General features: G+C 39.6%; 1 protein-coding gene across 5 annotated transcripts in view; it reads left to right on the top strand.

The window, feature by feature from the left end:
* Positions 1-20,021, top strand: part of ENTHD1 (ENTH domain containing 1) — a 104,414-nt gene that overhangs the window by 52,383 nt on the left and 32,010 nt on the right. For all 5 annotated transcript variants that reach the window (XM_060656274.2, XM_060656273.3, XM_060656271.2 and 2 more), the window contains one exon: positions 7,261-7,384. In XM_060656274.2, the coding sequence (XP_060512257.1) occupies positions 7,261-7,384 (124 nt within the window). The remainder of the gene's footprint in view (positions 1-7,260; positions 7,385-20,021) is intronic.

Genomic DNA, 20,021 nt, shown 5'->3' with positions numbered 1-20,021 from the left:
TATTTTTTAGATCAGTTTTAGATTCACAGCAGAAGTGAGTAGAAAGTAAGAGATTTTTCCATATCCCCGATGCATACCCCCACCCGCCTCTGCCCTGTATGACCTCCCCCACGATTAGCATCCACCCCAGGGTGGTACATTTGTTATAATCAATGAACCTAAATTAACACTCATTATCATCCAAAGACCACAGTTTACATTAAGGTTTGCTGTGTGTTCTGTGAGTTTTGACAAATGTATGGTGCTACGTATCTGCCATTACAGTGTCGTAGAGAATGGTTTCATTGTACTAAAAATCCTCTATGTTCCATCTATTTATTCCTTTTCCTGCTAACGCCTGGAAACCACTGATCCTTTTACTGTCTCCTTAGTTTTGCCTTTTTCAGAAAGTCATATGGTTGGAATCATACAGTATGTAGCCTTTCCAAACTGGTTTCTTTCATTTAGTAATATGCATTTAAGATTCCTGTGTCTCTTTATGGTTTGATAGCTCATTTCTTTTTTTAACGCTGAATAATATGCCATTGTCTGGGGGTGCCTGGGTGACTCACCTGGTTAAGCATCTGACTTTTGGTTTCAGCTCAGGTCCTGATCCCATGGTTTGTGAGTTCAAACCCTGCGTCGGGCTCCACACTGACAGCATGAAGCCTGCTTGGGATTCTCTCTCTCTCTCTCTCTCTCTCTCTCTCTCTCTCTCTCCCCCCCCCCCACTCATGTGTGCGTGCTCTCTCTCTCTCTCAAGAATAAATAAATTTAAAAAAAATATGTCATTGTCTGGATGTGCCACAGTTTATTAACCCGTTTATTAACTCCTGAAAGACATCTTGGTTGTTTCCGACTTTTGGCAATTATGAATAAAGCTACTATGAACAATTGTGTGTAGGTGTTTGTGTGCACATAAGTTTTCAACTCTTTTAGGTAAATACCAAGGAGTGCAATTGCTAGGTTGTGTGGTAAGTGTATGTTTAGTTTTGTAAAAAACTACCCTAGTTCTTTTATGCTTTAATTTTTAAAATATAGTTAAATGCTATCCATCAAAAAATTATTTAATGAATGAAGAGTGTTAAAGATTCACCTTTAAATTTGTATTTTTACAAATGATAATCAGTTGTTTCAGTGCTGTTTGTTGAACAGTCCACCTTTTCCCCATTGACTTGAATAGTGCCTTCTATCACACAATAAATTCCCATTTATGCTTACGCCCATTCCTGGATTTTCTACTTGTTTATATTAAAGACGCAACATGCAAAGATCAGCTGTAACATTTAAAAAAAGAAAGAAGGAAAGGCTACGTATAAAGGGAAAGAAGGGAATAAGGGAGGAGAAATAGAAGCTAAATTTCTTTGATTGTACCGTGATTTTAGATTTGTCATTGGAATACTGGAAATATTTTTGCATAATTACGAAACAAAATCGAAGTAAAGAAAGTAATCCTTTAAAATGTAAAATACAATTAAATAAATGTTCCTTGCATTCCGTCGGTGTTTTTATTCTAAGATGTTGGTATTTTTGATCTGAGATTATTGTGAGCATAATGTGGGATGAATCAAATGAGTGGTCACGTGATCCTCTATTTGAATCATCTTTGGTGTCCTTGAGAACTGGGATTCTCGGTGTGGGGGACAGGAGATACGCATGTAAGATAGAAAGAAGAGATTGTCATGACCTAATAGACCCGAATTGGATTGGAAATATATCACTATAAACTCATGAGGAATTTTACGTGAAATGTTTTGGGAAAATAAACTAAATTATTCATAGGCCAAAGGGGAAGTCTCAGAGGAAATTTAAAAATGCATCTAACTGGGTAAGAAGGAAGCACAACTTATCAAAATATAGGAGGCATAGGTAAAGTAGTGGTCGGAGAGAAATTTATAGCACTAAATGCTTAGATTAGAAAAGAGGAAAGGTGTAAAATCAATAATTAGGTTTCTTGAAAAAAAAAACTAGGAAAAACAAAATAAACCTACATGAAACAGAAGAAAGAAAATAATAAAGATCAGAAGTTAATGGAATTAAAAGCAGGAAAACAGTTAACAGAGAAAATGACTGATGCAAAAGCCAGTTCTTTGAAAAACAGAAAAATGGATAAGCCTCTAGCAAGACTGCCAAAGAGGAAAGACACCGATCACCAGATCAGGATGAAGTGGGATGTCACTGCAGTTCCTGTAGCTATCAAAGGACAATAAAGAATTGCTACCAACAACTTTATGCTCATAAATTTGACGATTTAGAAGAAATAGAACAATTTCCAGAAAGCGGACACTACGAAAATTCAAAGTAGGTGAAATAGAACCTGAATAGTTCTGTAACCATTAAAAACATTTTTAATGTTTATTTATATTTGGGGGGGAGGGGCAGAGAGAGGGAGACACAGAATCTGAAGGCTCTGAGCCGTCAGCACAGATGTGGGGCTCGAACTCACGAGCTGTGCGATCACGACCTGAGCCGAAGTCACATGCTTAATCAGCTGAGCCACCCAGGCGTGCCCCTGTAACCATTTTGTTTTTAAGTGAATTAGTAATATAAGTCTCCTGAAAAAGAAATCTCCACGTCCAGATGGTTTTACTGGAGAATTCTCGAATAGACACTATTTTTACACAAATGTCTTTCAAAAGTAGGAGGGAGTACTTCCCAGTTCATTTTATGAGGCAGGTATTGATGCTCTGCTACCAACCCCAGAAAAAGACCATTTCTTGTCTTACAAAAAAAAAAAGCCATTATCTCTCATGAAATGAGAAGCAAAATCCTCAAAAAACAATTATCCAATTGAATCCAGCAATATATTTTAAAAAATTATACACCAGAACCAAGTGGGATTTAATGTAGTTGTGGCTCAACATTTGAAAGTCAATGAATGTAATTCATCATGTCAACAAATTAAAGAAGAAAAATCATAGGATTTTTGTCAGTTGATGGAGAAAACATTCAACAGCACGCAATACCCATTTATGGTAAAAACTCCGCAACTAGAAATAGGGACTTTCCTTAAATTGGTAAAGATCATCCACACAAAACCTGCAATAGCATCGTACTTAACAGTGAATGCTTTCTTTTCAAGATCGGGAACAAGGCCAGGACTTATTCCACATAGTACTAGAAGTTCCAGCCACTGCAATAAGAAAAGAAAAGATGTGTAGAAGAAAAAATAAAATTGTCCTCATTTACAGATTGTCTGCATAGAAAATCCCAGAGAGGCGACAAAACCTTAGAGAACCAGCTAGTGAATTCAGTAGGCATGGAGGATACAAGATCAGCATACATAAATCAATTGCATTTTTTATCTTTTTTGTTTTTAATGTTTATCTGTTTCTGAAAGAGTGAGTGAGCGCAGGGGAGGAGCAGAGAGATAGAGAGACAGAGCATCCTAAGGAGGTTCTGAGCTGTCAGAGCAGAGCCTTATGTGGGGCTCGAACTCAGAAGGTGTGAGATCATGACCCGAGCCAAAATCAAGAGTTCGATGCTTAATGGACTGAGCCACCCAGGCACCTCTGAATTTTTTTTTCTTTTAAATCTTGATTTATTTTTGAAAAAAGGGAGCAGGGAGCAGCAGAGAGAGAGGGAGACAGAGAATCTGAAGCTGGCTCCACACTGTCAGCTCAGAGCCTGACTTGGGGCTCGAACTCATGAACCATGAGAGCATGACCTGAGCTGAAATGGGACGCTTAACCGACTGAGCCACCCAGGCACTCCTCAATTGCATTTTTATGTACTAATAGTGAACATGTGGAAACTGAAATTAAGACACATGCCATTTGCAATTACTGCCCCCCAATGAAATCCTTAGGTATAATTGTAACAAAAACATGTATAGCATCAGTATGCTGAAAATTAGAAAATACCGATGAAAGATTTTAAAGACCAGTCAGTTAAAGACATACCATGTTCACAGATTGGAAGACTTGTCATAGTAAAGATGCCCCTAACTACTCTATAGGTTTAATGCAATTCCTATAAAAATTCCAGCAAAGCTTTTTTTTTTTCTTTTTTTTTTTTTTTTTGAGACAGATAATAAGCTTATTCTAAAATTTATGTGGAAAGGCACAGGCTCTAGAACAGCTAAAACTAAAGTGGAACTAATCACTCTGCCTGATATTAAGCCTTCGGCAGCTACTGCAATCAAGAGAGTGTGGAATTGGAGTGTGGTATTGAGAGTGTGGAGAGATAGACACCTACGTCAGTGGAACAGGAGAGAGAACCAAGAACTTAGACCCACACAAATATGGCCAATTGATTTTTAACAGAGGAACAAAAGGAATCCAACGAGGGACAACTTTTTCGACAAATGATATTGGGGCAATTGGACATTGGTATAGGCAAAACCATGAGCCTCCGTTTAAGCTTCATATAGAAATTCAGTCCAAGTAGATCGTGGACTTAAATGTAAAATGTAAAACTATAAAACTTTTTTAAAATACTGGAGAAGCATCTTTGGGATCTAGGGCTGGCCAAAAACTTGATCCCTAAAAGAAAAAAAAGTTAGACCTCATCGCAAAAAGATATAAAAACAAGTTACAGACTGGGAGAAAATGTTTGCAACCCACATATCTGGCAAAGGACTAATATCTTGAGCATTAAAAAAATAGATAAAAACCTCTTGGGGCACCTGGCTGGCTCAGTGGGTAGAGCATACGAAGCTTAATCTCAAGGTCGTTGAGCTCAAGCCCCATATTAGGGATGGAGCCTACTTTTTAAAAAATTAAAAATTAAAAAACTAACCTCTCAAAGCGCAACAGTTAAAAATCCAGCACCATCCAATTAGAAAATGGGCAAATGACAAGAACTGTCCCTTCAGCAAATACAAACAGCAAATAAGCACATGAAAAGATGTTCCACCTCATCACCCACGAGGAATATGTAATTGAAACACACAATGAAATATCAAAATGGCTAAAGTAAAAAGTAGCGACAACACCAAATGCTGGCAAATGTGGGGAAATTGGATCACTCAAATATTACTAGTGGGAATGTAAAATTGTAAACCTACTCTGGGAAACCGTTTGCAGCGTCTTATAAAACTAAACGTGCAACTACCATAGGACTGAGCAATTGCATTCTTAGACATCTATCCTAGCAACATGGCAACTTACTTTCATACCCAAAGCTACACACAGTGTTCACAGCGGCTTTATGTATAATAGCCCAGATCTGGAAACAATCCAGATGGTCCTTTGACAGGTGAAACAAACTGTGATACATCTATACCATGGATACCTACACAGCAATAAAAAGGAACGAGTTATTAATGCATGAAACAACATGGATGAATTTCTGGGAATTATGCCAGGTAAAAAAAAAAAGCCAATTCCAAAAGGTTACATCCTGTATGGCTCTATTTATATAACATGTCTTCAAATGTCAAAATTATAGAAATGGAGAAAAGATTAGTAGTTGTGGGGGGCAGGCTATGGTAATAAAAAGGTACCAGGAAGGGTCCTTAGGGTGATGGAAATGTTCTGTATTTTGACCGTAACAGTGTCAATATCTTGGATAATATGTACTGCAGTTTTTAAGATGTTATTTTTAGGGAAAACAGGGTAAAGGATACATAGGGTCACTCTGTATTATATCTTAATACATGTGAATCTACAGTGATTTTAAAATAAAAGGTGAATTATAAAAAGGGGCGAATCCCTTGGAAAATGGTTTGGCAGTTTCAATGAAGTTACATACTATATATTTAATGAAGTTAAATTCATATTGAAATATATGAATTCTATGAATTTGTATATTTAATGGAGTTAAGTACTGTTTAACTTATCCTATGACCTGCCCATTCTACTCCTGTGTAAATATCCAGGAGTAATGAGTACACTTGTCCATAAAAAGATTTGTGTAAGAATGTTCACAGTATCTTTATTCATTATAGCCGAAATTTGGAAACAATCCAGATGTTCATATGGAGGAGAATGGATAAACAAATTGTGGCATATTCCTACAATGGAATACTTCTTACAAAAAAAAAGGAACGGATACACACAAAATATGGATGCATTTTTTTCACACATTGTGTTAAGCAATGGGAATCAGATACAAGAGAGCATGTAGCGTATGATGACATTCATATGAAGCTTAAGAACAGGCGAACTCATTGCTACTGATGGAAGATAGACACTGTTTACTGGTAGTGGGAGGGTGGGACCAACTGGAAAGGAGCTTGGGGGAACTTTCTGGAGTGACAGAAATGTGGCTACATAGGTATACGGCATAATGTTAAAACCTATTGAACTCTACCCGTAAGGTTTATGCATTTTACTCTATGTTGATTATACCTTAAAGTACCATAAAACAGATCTTTGTTCATAGGAGGAAAAAGACACGTCAACTGATCCCACCATATGGACTTTATTTGAATCCTCTCTTGGACGAGCTATAGAAAAAAACTGCTTAATAGCACTCATGAGAAATTGAAAAGATGAGGAGTTTATAACTGATGACATTAAGGAGTTGGGAAGTTTATAGGTATAAAATAATAATTGTGTTAAAGAGTTCATGTCATTTAGAGAGAGGCACTGAAATCAGTGATGTATCTAGGGTTGGCTTCACAATAAAGCCAATGAGGACTGGTAGGATGTAAATGAAACCAGATTGGCCATGCATTGATTTGTTTAACTGCGTGGTTGGATTGATTATCATCTGTGTTTTACTCCATGATAAAAAGTTGAAGTTCTAAAATTTAGTACAAATAGGAGCACCTGGGTGGCTCGGTTGGTTAAGCATTCGACTCTTGATTTCGGCTCAGGTCATGATCTCGTGGTTTGTGAGATCGAGTCCCATGTCTACCTCTGCACGGACAGCATGGAGCCTGCTTGGGATCCTCTCTCTCCCTCTTTCTGCCCCTCCCCTGTTTGCGCGCATGCTCGTGTACTCTCTCTCAAAAATAAACAAACATTGAAAAAAAGATAGACACAGGTAGCCTTATTATTGCCAGTAAAACAGAACAATCAGCCTCTGAGATAGTACGCCCTAAGGATGCTCAGGGAGTGGTGGGGAAAGTTCATGCCTCAAACAGAAGCGTTGCTACTCTGCACTAGATGTCTTCATCAGGAGCGAGAATCTCCAGGGTAGAAAACCACCCTACGCTCAGTGCACACCAAGCGTATAAATAACTTATATTTAAGTTCTTTCCATTAAAATGGGTTTATGTTAGCACATATAGACACAGTGTATCTCCATGAATTGTCCATCTGTTTTACCAAATTGAAGCAGAGGGATTAATTATGTTTTTCAAACTTCATGTGCTCTCTTATTTTCTTTAAGGACCTGATGTTATTTTATGAGGATGATCCAAAGCCAGTTTTGCCCACAATTCCTCCTCCCATTACCTCATCAACTAAATGGTTATCAGAAGAGCAAGCAGACGTTTGTCACCTCTGCGATGCAGGTAAATAGGGTAAAAATTAGAAAGTTTACTCAGAAGCATCCATACGAAACACTGGGAAAGGAGTTGCTTTTCATCAGATTTTATTTTGTGAAATATAGCAATAATGGCTTTAATTTAACTTTGATAATGGGGGATGGGACCAGCATGGCTGAATTCAGCCCACACATAATCCTATAATCTTATTTTGCCATTTGTTTCAGTGGTTTTTTTCCCTATTTTGCTTTCTTTTCTTTTTCACCATTTCAAAAATTAGTTACCACAGTCAAACCTCTTACGAATGCTTTAAAAAAGCAGAAAAATTAATTTGAGTTCCTTTTTTCATTTGTATGAACATCTCTTTGATAACCAAGCTTTAGGCCTGAATGCATGGGATCCCCCAAACTGGCTAATCGCCTCTTGAATAATTAACATTACAGGGGGTACAGTATAAAATGATACAGACTGGCCTCCAAGAAATTACACTATCAAATTCCAACTGGGTTCTGCTGCTGTGAAAGACCCGATTGATTCACCATGGCACCACTCCATACTGTCTCTATTTTTCAGAAACTCTCAATTTTTGATACATTCTTCCTCTTGCTCTTCTCAAAAAATAGGACTCAAGACCTTCTGCCAAGTTGAGAATGAAACGTTCTCATTAGTATGTTTCATCCCCTCATTTGTCTTTGCTTTTATATCCATCCGGGCATCTTCTCCCTCATTGCAGAGGTGGCTCCTTATGTTCTGAGTTTCGTCTTCTCCCTCATCTTTGGGCCACGCACCTCGGTTTTCTCCTTATATATATCCCCAATATCCAAAATATATTTAAAAAAACCCTGTAGGTTATTAGTGTAGATTTCTTTTATACATTTGCATTTATATAATTTTCTTATAAAACCGGTCCTGAGAATGATGATGAGGATGTTTCAACAAACACAGAACAAGAAGTTGTGGGTTATGGTGATATTTGTAAGTGCCAGGATGGTATGACTCACATGGATAATTAGTTATAAGTGGTTACCGTTTTTTAGACAGCTTGCTCTGTCTTCTTAGAATACGCTTTATGTAAACGGATCCAGATCCAGAAGCTTGAAAGAATAGTAAGGAAAACATTTTTGTGATCTAATATTCCCATGTATCCCCGCCCCCCTCCGCCGCGCCCAACATTTTTTTATTAAACTTCATTTTTAGAGCGGTTTTAGGCTCCCAGTAAAATTGAATGGAAGGTACAGAGATTTCCCCATACACCCCTGCCCCCAAACAAGCACAGCTTCCCCCACTACCAACACCTCACATTTGTTGCAATCAGTGACTATACATTAATGCTTGGTTATCAAAGACGATAGTTTACATTAGGGTTCTCTCTTGGTGTTGTATATTCTATGGGTTTTGAGAAACGTATCCACCGTTTTAGTATCATACAGAACATTTCTCCCTTCCTCCTAACACCCGATACTTTGTCTCCACAATTTTGCCTTTTCCAGAAAGTCATACGGTTGGAATCATACGGGATAGCGTTTTCAGGCTGACTTCTTTTATTCAGTAACATGTATCTTAAGCTCCTCTGTGTCTTTTCATGGCTTGATAGCCCATTTCTTCGTAGTGCCGAATAGGATATGATAGAGTATTTATCCATTCACCTGCTGAAGAACATCTTAGTTGTGTCTAAGTTTGGGCAATCATAATAAATAAAGCTGCTGTAAATATCCATGTGCAGGTTTTTGTGTGGAAGTAAGTTTTCCCCGCCAACATTTTAATACAAGTGAAATTGAATATAAACGAGGCTCAGAGGAAGCCTTTAAGAGGAAAAAAGTCACAAAACATGCCGAGTGAGGGATGAGTCCCCCACGTTACTTGGTTAGAACTCGTCTTAATTGGAGAAGCTTCTCCTATTTTTGAGTCTTTCTCTTCTCCCGTCTTTCCTTCACACCAATCTCAGAGATATCTTGCTAAAATGCAGATCTAAATGTTTCACTTCTCAGCTTAAAAACTTTCAGTAGTTTTCCGCTACCGATAGCATGTTTAATTTTTTATGCTGTCATATGAGATTTTCATGGCCTGCTCCCAGCCAACCCCTGTAACCTCATCACACAATACTGCCAATCCTCACGATGCTCTGTGACATTCTATTACCTGTATAGTTTCTTCTCCTTAGAAAGTCTTTGTTCCAGTTACTTCGGCTGGGTAACACATTGCTCTAAAACTTTGTGGCATAAAATAAGCATTTATTCCGCTCATGGAATTCTCTGGGTCAGGAATTAGGACAGGGCACAGTGGGGATGACTTAGCTCTGTCTCATGACGTGTGTTTGGGCCTCGGCCCGAGAACACAAAGGCTGGGGATGGGAATCATCTGAAGGCTCGTTCACTCGTGTGTCTGGTGGCTGGTGCCCACTGTCGGCTGGGGGCCTCAGTTTCTCTCCACGTGAGACTCTTCGTGCAGTCTCTCCACATGGGCTAGTTTGGGCTTTCTCACAGCATGGTGGCTGGGTTCCCAGGGTGAGCGTCCTGTAAAAGAAAGGACCAGGCAGTAGCTGGATCCTCTCAAAAGTCATGCTGTGAGACTTCCTTCCCATTCAGTTCATCAAAGCAATCACAAAATCTTGCCCAAGTTCAAGGGAGAGGGAACATAGACTCCCACCCCTCCATGGACAAGTGTCGATGTCATATTGAAAGAAAAGCATATGGGAGGGTGTGTGTGTTGGTACAGTCATCTTTGGAAAATACAGTCTGCCACGGTCCTCCACCAAATTATGGATGCTTGACAAAGTCCTATTGAGACAGCCAGGCCCAGCTCAAAGGTCACTACTGCTAGAAAATCTTTTCTACACACGAATTTTTCTTTTCACTGTGTCCCTGTGGGACTTTGCCTACAACCTTAGATTTGAATTTATAGTTGTGTATCATTTTATAAGTTTGATTTATTTTTAATTATGTAAGTAACAAGTGAATATACTCTTGTTTTAAAAAATTCAAACAATATTGCTAGAGTCCAAATCCTCCTTGACTGTCCCTTACCCCAACACCGTTCCCTCCCCAGAGTTACCTGTTATGACCAATTTGTTGGTTACTCTCTAAGCCTTTCTCTGTGCATTTGCACACATACATGTACCTTGAAAAGTATGTAGAACTGACTTTATTTTGTTTCAGAATATTCTGTATTTTTCTGAAACGTCTTAAAGCAACGTCACTTGGCCATCCTACAGATGGCCTTTCTTTTTAACTCCTATATTGCCTGGGTGTTACAGTTTATTTCCCTGCCGGTAGACAGTTTGGTATTTTATATTTTTCACTATTACACTATTTCAATAGTACACTATTATTTCACTATTTTCACAATATTTCACTATTATTTCACTATTCGATATTACACTATTACAAATGATGCTTCAGTGAATAGCTGTGTGCATATATGTGAGTGTTTATTTAGGGTAGATAGATTCCTAGAAATGGAATCCCTGGGTCATAATATATGCCCATTTTCATTTTAGTTAATGCTGCCAAATAGCCCCTCAAAATATCAATACCGATTCACACTGGCTTGCGGTATATAGAAGTACTTATTCACACACACCCTCACCAGCACTTGATTTTTTTCAAGTCTTATATTTTTATCGCTTGGAAAAGGTTGCATTGCATAGTAGGTATAATTTGCATATTTCCATGTGTTAACTTGATATTTTTATTTCTTCTTCTGTGCATTGCATGCTTATATCCTTAGTCTTTTTCTTTTGGTTTGTGTGTTGTCGATCATTTAAATTCAGTGATTTTGTAGCATTTTTATATAGGTCGCTAACCTTAAGAATCAAAACTGCCCTTTATCTTACCAGCAAAAGATAGGGTTATTCGGGAATAAAAGAGAATTTCAATTCAGGACAAACGAGCTGAGGCAAAATACAGGCAAGCCCAAGGAATGAAGGAGAGGTACACTTTCTTAAGGAGAAAAGGAGTAGTCGGGAAGGCTGTTAGAAGCTTAAAGGCCATTGGAGTAAACTGAGAGTTCCAAGTGTAATGGCTTCTCATTGACTGAGCTGTTGTTGGGAGGGGAGGGAGATATGGAAAGCCTCTCTTCCTCTTCCCAGTAGTATGCGCCTTCAAGGTCAAGTCCTGCTCTTCTGTCGGGTGTGCAATTGACTAGAGTGGTAGGGCGTGAGAGCTTCTCCTAGGGAAACCTCCGGACTCCATTTTAGTGAGGGTTTCCGTTACTAATTTTCACACTGTTACTAATCCTTTCTGTGATTTATGTTGCAAATATCATCTTCTAGGCTATGAAGTGTCTTTCAGATTTCTTTACAGAAGATTTGTGTTTTCTTGGTGTTTTTGTAGAAGTCTGATGTTTTATGTAGTCAAGTGTATTATTATTTCCTTTCAGAGCTTTTGTTTTTTGTTTTTGTAAATTTATTTTTTACTAAAGTATAATTAACATACAGTGTTATATAAATTTCAGGTGTACAACGTAATGATCAGACAGTTCTGTACAATACTCAGTAGTGCTCACCATGATAAGTATAGTGACCATCAGACAACTTTATTACAGCCTTATTGACTATATTTCCTGTGCTGTGCTTTTCATCTCTGTGCCTTATTTATTTTATAACTAGAAGTTTGTACCTTTATCTATTCCATCCCCCCACCTCTCCTCTGGCAACCACCAATCTGGTCTCTGTATTTAAGAGTCTGTTTTTTGTTTCTTTCTCTCTCCGTTTGTTCCTTTGTTTCATTTCTTAGATTCCACACGTAAGCTAAATCATATGGCGTTTGTCTTTTTTGTGTAACTTTCTAAAGAAGACCTACAGATGGCCAACAGACACATGAAAAGATGCTCAACATCAGTAATCATCAGGGAAATGCAAATCAGAACCCCAATGAAATATTGCCTTACACCTGTCAGAATTGCACTGTTGGTGGCGATGTAAATTAGCATAGCCACTGTGGAAAGCAATATGGAGGTTCTTCAAAAAAATTAAAAATATAAATACCATTATAATCTAGTAATTCCACGACTGGGTATTGACTCAAAGAAGACAAAAACACTAATTCAAAAAGACACGTACACCCCTATGTTTACTGCAGTGTTATTTACAATGTTCAAGACATGGAAGCAACCCAAGGGTCCATCGATAAATGGATAAAGAATAGATAAGATACACACACACACACACAAGAATATTACTCAACCATAAAAAAGAATGAGATCTTGCCATTTACAACAACGTGGGTGAACCTACAGGGTATAACGCTAAGTGAAATAAATGGAGAAAGACAAATACCATATATTTTTTTGTGTTTTAAGAAGGCTTTCCCTATACCACGTTCATAGTATATATTCACCCATTTTTAAATTTTGTTTTAGTGCTTTTATTTTTTCAATTTGAGAGAGCGAGAGCCCACAACCGGGGGGAGGGGCAGAGGGAAAGAGAGAATCTTAAGCAGGCTCCATGCTCAGTGTAGGGCCCAACACGGGGCTCGATCCCATGACCCTGAGAGTCAAGAGTCGGTTGCTCAACCGACTGAGCCACTCAGGTGCCCCTGCTTTAGTTATGCTTTAATCTATGTGGATTTAAAGGATTTGTGATGGGTTCTAGATATGGTCAGTGGGCGGCCAGTTGTATCAACATTTATTGACTAGTTTATTTCTCTTCACTGTTTTGAAATGACTCTTTAACCTGTACTAAATAGTATCTGTTTATCAACTCTGTTCTGTTCTGTTGATCCATTCTTCCAGTCGTGGTCTGTTTAATTTTTTGCAATTACTGTAATAATGTGCGATAGTATGAATGTATTCCATTTTACTTAACCAGTATTATATTAAGGGTAACTTAGGTCATTCCCCTATTTTTGTTATTATAAATGATGATGAAATGACCTCTTTCTCTCCTTTCAAATAAAGTAGGCTTCTAATTTATTTTGCTACTATTTATTATTATTTATATGATTATTTGTTTCACAATTTTACGCAAACTCTAAAATACATTATTCTGAATTTCTGTTGACAAATTGTGTCTAGTTCATAACTTATCCTGTCAACAAATGGTTCTAATTTCCATGTTATAATTTCAGCGGCTTCAGCCCAAAGGCAAAAATAAAGAAGGAGAGTCATTCCGTACAACATCCTCTTCTCCCTTGCCTTCCCCCTTCTTGGGCACACCGTGATCTGCTGTTCACACTGGGCTGCAGCATGTAGGCATACTTACCCCTCGCTAACTCTCTGTCTTAGCTTCACTGATGCCACCCCTTTCTTTCACTCTCTGAGTGGCCACTCATTTGAATTTTGTGTTCATCATTCTCTGCTTTCTTTATAGTTTTACTACATACGTTTATGCTATAAACAGTAAGTTACTTAGTTGTGTGTGTGTTTTAAGTTATTTATTTATTTATTTATTTATTTATTTATTTATTTTTTGAGAGAGAGACAGAGCACAAGTGGATGAAGGGCAGAGAGAGAGAGAGAGAGAGACACACACAGAATCTAAAGCAGGCTCCAGGCTCCGAGCTCTCAGCACAGAGCCTGATGTGGGGCTCAAACTCACGAACCATAAGATCATGACCTGAGCCGAAGTTGGACACTTAACCCACTGAGCCACCCGGGCACCCCCAGTTTTGTTTTTTTTTTTTAATTTTGTTTACATTTATTCATTTTTGAGAGACACAGAGAGACAGAGTACAAGTGGGGGAGGGGCAGAGAGAGAATGAGACACAGAATCAGAAGCAAGCTCCAGGCTCTGAGCTGTCAGCACAGAGCCCGACGCGGGGCTCTTACCCACAAACTGCGAGATCACGACCCGAACCAAAGTCGGATGCCCGACCGACTAAGCCACCCAGGCGCCCCCCACCCCCCACCAGTTTTTATTTTTAAGTACTCTACACCAACATGGGGCTCGAACTCGCAACTCTGAGATCAGGAGTCGTGTGCTCTAGCTACTGAGTCAGCCAGGCACCCCAATATGTTACTTAGTTTTACGTGATTTTAAACTTTACCTATTAAATGGAGTCATTTTGAATTTATTTTTTGTGACTTCCTTTTATCACTCAATAATATGTTCTTAAGATTCATCTACATGTGTGTAGGATTGTCATTTGTTTTCATGAATTCTGTTCAGTATTTTACTGGGTGTGTGCATTAGAATGTATTCATTCTGCTCTACTATGGTCAGTACGGTGCCAGGTTTTTTTTGTAACGTGAACAGCTGTGAACATACTTCTACAAGCCTCCTGGTTCTCGTGGACAAGAGTTGCTCTAGGGCATGTGTTTGGAAGTGAAATTGCTGAAGGTTCAATATGAGCGTCTTCAAGTGTACTAGATAATGCCCAGCTGTTTTCCAGAGTTTTAGTTTTCCCATGCCCTCACCAACCCCTTCAGGTCGCCATTCTTGGAAAAAGAAAAATTGCCAATCTATTGGGTGGGAATTGGTATCTCATTTGTTCTAAAACCGTTTTTTGATAGTGAAATTGAACACATTTTCATACGCGTACGGTTCATTCATGTTTCCTCATCTGTGAAATGTCTGTTCATGTCTTTTTGGCCATTTTTCTATTTGGTTGTTTGTCCTTTTCTTGACTGATTTGTAGGAATTCTTGATCTATTCTGGAGGCTAAACATTTCATTTTGTAAATGTCTTCCCAGTTTGTGACTTGTCTTTTCACTTGGTGAAGAGTCTTTTGAGTAATAGAAGTTCTCAATTTTAATGAGGTAGAATTTTAGTCTTCATGGATGCACTTTTTGTATCTTGTTTTTTTTTTAATTTTTTTTTAACGTTTATTTATTTTTGAGACAGAGAGAGACAGAGCATGAACAGGGGAGGGGCAGAGAGAGAGGGAGACACAGAATCTGAAACAGGCTCCAGGCTCTGAGCTGTCAGCCCAGAGCCCGACGCGGGGCTCGAACTCACGGACTGCGAGATCATGACCTGAGCCGAAGTCAGACACTCAACCGACCAAGCCACCCAGGCTCCCCATGTATCTTGTTGTTTTAAAAAACTCTTTCTTATCTCAAGTCTGTAGAGCCTCCTTCTGCTTGGGCTAAAAATTTCATAGTTTTGTCTTCCACAATTAAAATTTTAACGCAGCTGGAGTTGGTTTTTGTGTGTGGTTGAAGCGTGAGTCCAGTCTTAACTGCTAAATGGATAACCAGCTGTTCCCACATCATTTATTGAAAATTCCGTCTTTTCTCCACTGAGCTGCCATGCTGTTTATATCCTTAGCAAGTTTGCCCATTCGTATGGATTCGTTTCTGGACTCTATTCTGTTCCAGAAGTTATGTGACTATTCTTGCACCCACAGATAGTTTCAATTACCCTATCTTTGTGATAATTTTTGATCACTTCTCCCTCGTCAGGAATATTTTGTCTCTTTTTAATCCTTCGCTTTCGCACATAAAAGCTTGTCAAGTTCTTGGAAAAAAAAAAAAATGAGTTTCGATTGGCCCTGCCAATCTGTTACCAGACTCAGGTCCTTGGACCCAGCAATGGCAGAAATGAGGCTGGACCCAAAGTACAAAGGCACAGACAGGCTTAATTGGGGCAACAGCTTCAGCTGAAGGGAGACACCGTCGTGACAAAGGAGCCAGACCTCAACAAAAGCTAGGGAAAGTTTTAAAGGACCTGAGGCAGACGAGGAGTGACATCTAAGCATGTAGGGGTGGGACATCTAAGCATGTAGGGGTGGGACAATACAGGGAATTGGGCACGCAGGCACAGTTAGCTGCTTCACACATTGTATGATTCCTCTGACAGCTAAGTATCCACCTCTGAGCGTGAGTTTTAGCCTCACAATAAGGGGGAAGTGGGTGAAAGATCAAGTTTGGTGACCTTTGTCCTTGGACTAGTTTGGACCCGTTTAGACTTGCTCCTCGGCTGATGCTTTGCTCCTTAAGAACAGCGATAACAGCCAGCCAAGAGTGTCTCAGGTGCACGGGGGGGCTTGTTCCCAAGGTCTCTGACTGTCTCGAATCTTTACATCAATTTAGAGAGGTAACACCTTTACAACATCACATCATTCTATTCATTTAAGTCTTCTTTAATATATTTTATGCTTTTTCCCCATAGAGGTCTCCTATATCTTTTGTTAGATTTAGTCCTAGGTACTTTATGTATTTTTCTTGCTACTGTAAAAGATATTTTATAAATTGCATTTTCTTTCTTTTTTTTAATTTTTTTATGTTTATTTACTTTTGAGAAGGAGAGAAACAGAGTGTGAGCAGGGAAGGGGCAGAGAGAGAGGGAGACATGGAATGTGAAGCAGGCTCCAGGATCTGAGCTGTCAGCACAGAGCCTGATGAGGGGCTTGAACTCGTGAACTGTGAGATCATGACCTGAGCCAAAGTTTGACGCATAACCAACTGAGCCATCCAGGTGCCCCTATAAATTGCATTTTCTAATGGTTGATGGTGAAAATGAGTGGAATTAATTTTTGTATGTTGACTTTATAACCAGTAACCTTGCTTAATTAACTCTTACCAATTTTCCTGAGTTATGTCTAGATTCTTCTGGGTTTTTTATGTTGAAAATTGTACCCTCTGTGGATGATGGCAAAATTGTTTTCTTTACTTATAAGCCATATGCCAAAGTATTGTTTTCTTACTTCACCATGCCCGGTAGAACCACTCTGTTGAATGAAAGTGTGATCATGGGCTTCCTATACTTGGTCTCTCTCTTCAGAGAATTCTTTCAACATTTTGCCATTAAGACGGGTTGGCTGTATGTTTTTTGGCAGATCTCCATTCCTCATTTGTTAACAGTTTTATCACGAGTATATATTGAATTTTCTCCATTTTCAGCGTCTATATTAATGGTTATAGATTTTTCTCCTTTGAGCTGTGAATTTTGTAAATTAGTTAATTTCCAAATCTTAAGACAACCTTGAATTCGTGGAATAAACTCAATTTGGCCATGACTTATTCTCTCATAGGTAAGACACGGGCTTTGATTTGTTGACGTTTAGTTTGAGTTTTACCTCTACATCTAGGAGTGAAGTTACCCAGGATTATCTTTTCTGATATTCTTTGTCATGTTTCGATACCGAGATTTTGCTAGACTCCTAAAAAGAGTTGAAAAGCATTTGCTCTTTTTTAAGAATCCAGTTTGTGTAGAGTTGTTTGTGAGATGCCAGTGTTCACTCACGGTGCTGCCAGAAGGGCTGCAGGCAGGGGAGGCAACTCTGCACCCGGATATGTGCGTCCCCCAATGAAGGCAAAGTGCAGCTTCCTTTAGAGCGGAGAGTTCCGGTACAGGGAAGCTGATACCAGGTAACTGGCTGTTTTCCCCAGAAAATGGCGCCGCGCTGGGGGTGTAGCAGGAACCTCTAATGTTGACAGCTTGAGCATTCAGCAGTTGGGTAGCCAGGTCACCTTGGTCAGGAAGAGTTAATGTCAGGGGAGCCCACGCATGGCCTCCATCCCTGCCACGTGGCCAAAGCCTCATGAACAGCCACTGGAGTGACCAGGAAAAGAGGATGATTGATGGCCAGTAAACAGAGCGTCTTGCCCACCCCCTTTTTGAGAGTCTCCCCGTCCCCCAGCAGGCATTTCTATGGGGCATGAATCTCTTGGCATATACATCCTAAGAGGTCCACCCACGTGTTTCTTTGTCACCAATCCTGTCACCTCTGCCTCATCCCTGTGATCCTCTCCACCCAAAGATGACAACCGCTACAAGCTCTTCAGTGAGGCTGGTGTCCCATCACGGTACATTTTTTTAATGCCGTGCTGAAGGGACTGCCCTCCAGGACAAGTAGAAGGTGCCTGAGCGTGTTGTACGTGATAGATCCCTCCCAGCAGTCCCGTCTTGTGGAGCCTTGAAGCTTCCTTTACAGGATGTCAGAGAAGTGCCCTTTGTTCTGAAGGCCATGCCTGAGTCCTGTATACGATGCTGTCTCACTCTCTGGGTGTCGCTCTCTCTCTCCCTTTTTCCTGGTCCCGCTGAAAGGTTAGAGTCTAGGGAGGCTTTCCTGAACGCTTTCTTAAAAATCGACATACCACCACCACCATTGGCACTCCCTATGCCTCTTCCCTGCTCTGTTTCCTCAGTAGCACTAATCATCATCTGAAGCATGTACGTATTTGATTCAGTAAGAGACTGGTCCGATACAGGAGTCCCCCAGACCACCCACAGGTATCAGAGTGAGTCCGCCATTAGCAGCGCTCTGACTCTGGGCTCTGCTCTTTGCCACTTCTAGGTATATACGATGCTTTGCGAGCAGTTGCATACGGGTTTTGTGTGTCGCTCATGAATTGGATGCATTGTACTAGTGTCTTCTGTTTTGAGGGCAGTTGCTGTATGCTTTCACATTTTTCTGAAAGAGGCTTTATATCATCAGAGCATTACAACGTGTGCTTTGAATTACAGAACTGCCTATAGAAATTTGAGAGGTTATCGACATGGCAACTGTGCATTATATGCTCGGTATTAAGAAATCCAATTAAAACCTTTTAAACTTAATCATTTCCTCTTTTTTACTTCAAAAATACAGGAAAACATGATTCGCACGTGTAGAACGGACATAAATGAAAGTATTAAAGGCTTCCACTGAAGTGAATGAATAGAGCAAATCCACAATCATTTGCATTGGAAGTCAGTTAAGTAATTGAAAGACCGGAAGGATGTAACTACATTTGAAGATGCCACCTTTTATTTGTCACACGGTGGCCGATTTTTTTCATCCTTGTGATGATGAAAGGAAAGATTAAGAGATGCTGACTTTTGAATTGTTTAGGAATTTTTAGGTCAAAAAGCCATCCGGCCTAAATCCTTTTCTACGTTACTAACGAGTGTGTGTATTATACATATGTCACATAACCCCTCCAACATCCCAAATTAGGAGAATCAGACTTAATCTAAAGTACGGTGACAGGTTCATCATCAGAATGACTGAGCTCTCAGTCCCATGTGGACTTTATTTGAATGGAACAAATGGCTGTATATCTTTTTCCAAAAAGGAGCAAATTGTTCCTGCTACAAAAATTTCCCAAATACCTACCAGGTGCCAGCCATGGTGCTAACTGTGTGATAGTCGATGATAGACAAGATCCCTGCCTTTACGGATCTCCCGGTCGAGGGATCGAGTCCAACCCGACAAGTGAGGTAAACGTTAGGATACGGAGGACGGAGAAACACACAGGAGGGCATCTGCCCATGACTTCGGGTGTCAGGAGAGGTGATGTCCAAACCGGAACCTGATAGGCAATGACAACATGGCCAACGCTTACCTTGTGTGTGCTGAGTATCCTTGTGAGCACTTCGATTCATTCCATCTTCATACCATCTTACAAGATAGAGGAGGAAAACCCACACAGAGAGTTTAAGTAACTTGCCTAAGGTCACAGAGCAGAGTTAGGATCTAGACCAAAAGTGTCTGATGCCAGAACCTATGCCAGAGTGTTTCAGACCTTTCGACTGTGATCAAGCAGAAATGCCTTTTATGCCGTGACCCAGTACACGTGGACTCACACCCTAGTTTCACAAAACAATAGTTTTGGCAATGTACTCTGATCTATTCTATTTTATTCTAGGCAGTTTTGTTTTTTTTTTAAGTATTGGATGTGACCCACAATTTGACCTCACAACCCACTAAAGGGTCACAACCCCCAGTTTGAAAGAGAGCTCACTACACTATTTTGCCCACTATGCAGAAGGAACCAGACCAAGTGAAGAGAAAAGAAGAGA

Source organism: Panthera onca, chromosome B4, assembly GCF_046562875.1.
Source record: "Panthera onca isolate mPanOnc1 chromosome B4, mPanOnc1 haplotype 2, whole genome shotgun sequence".
NCBI classification, from domain to species: Eukaryota; Metazoa; Chordata; class Mammalia; order Carnivora; family Felidae; genus Panthera; species Panthera onca.
Note: the sequence above shows the minus strand (reverse complement) of the source record. Positions and strands in the feature narration are given on the sequence as shown.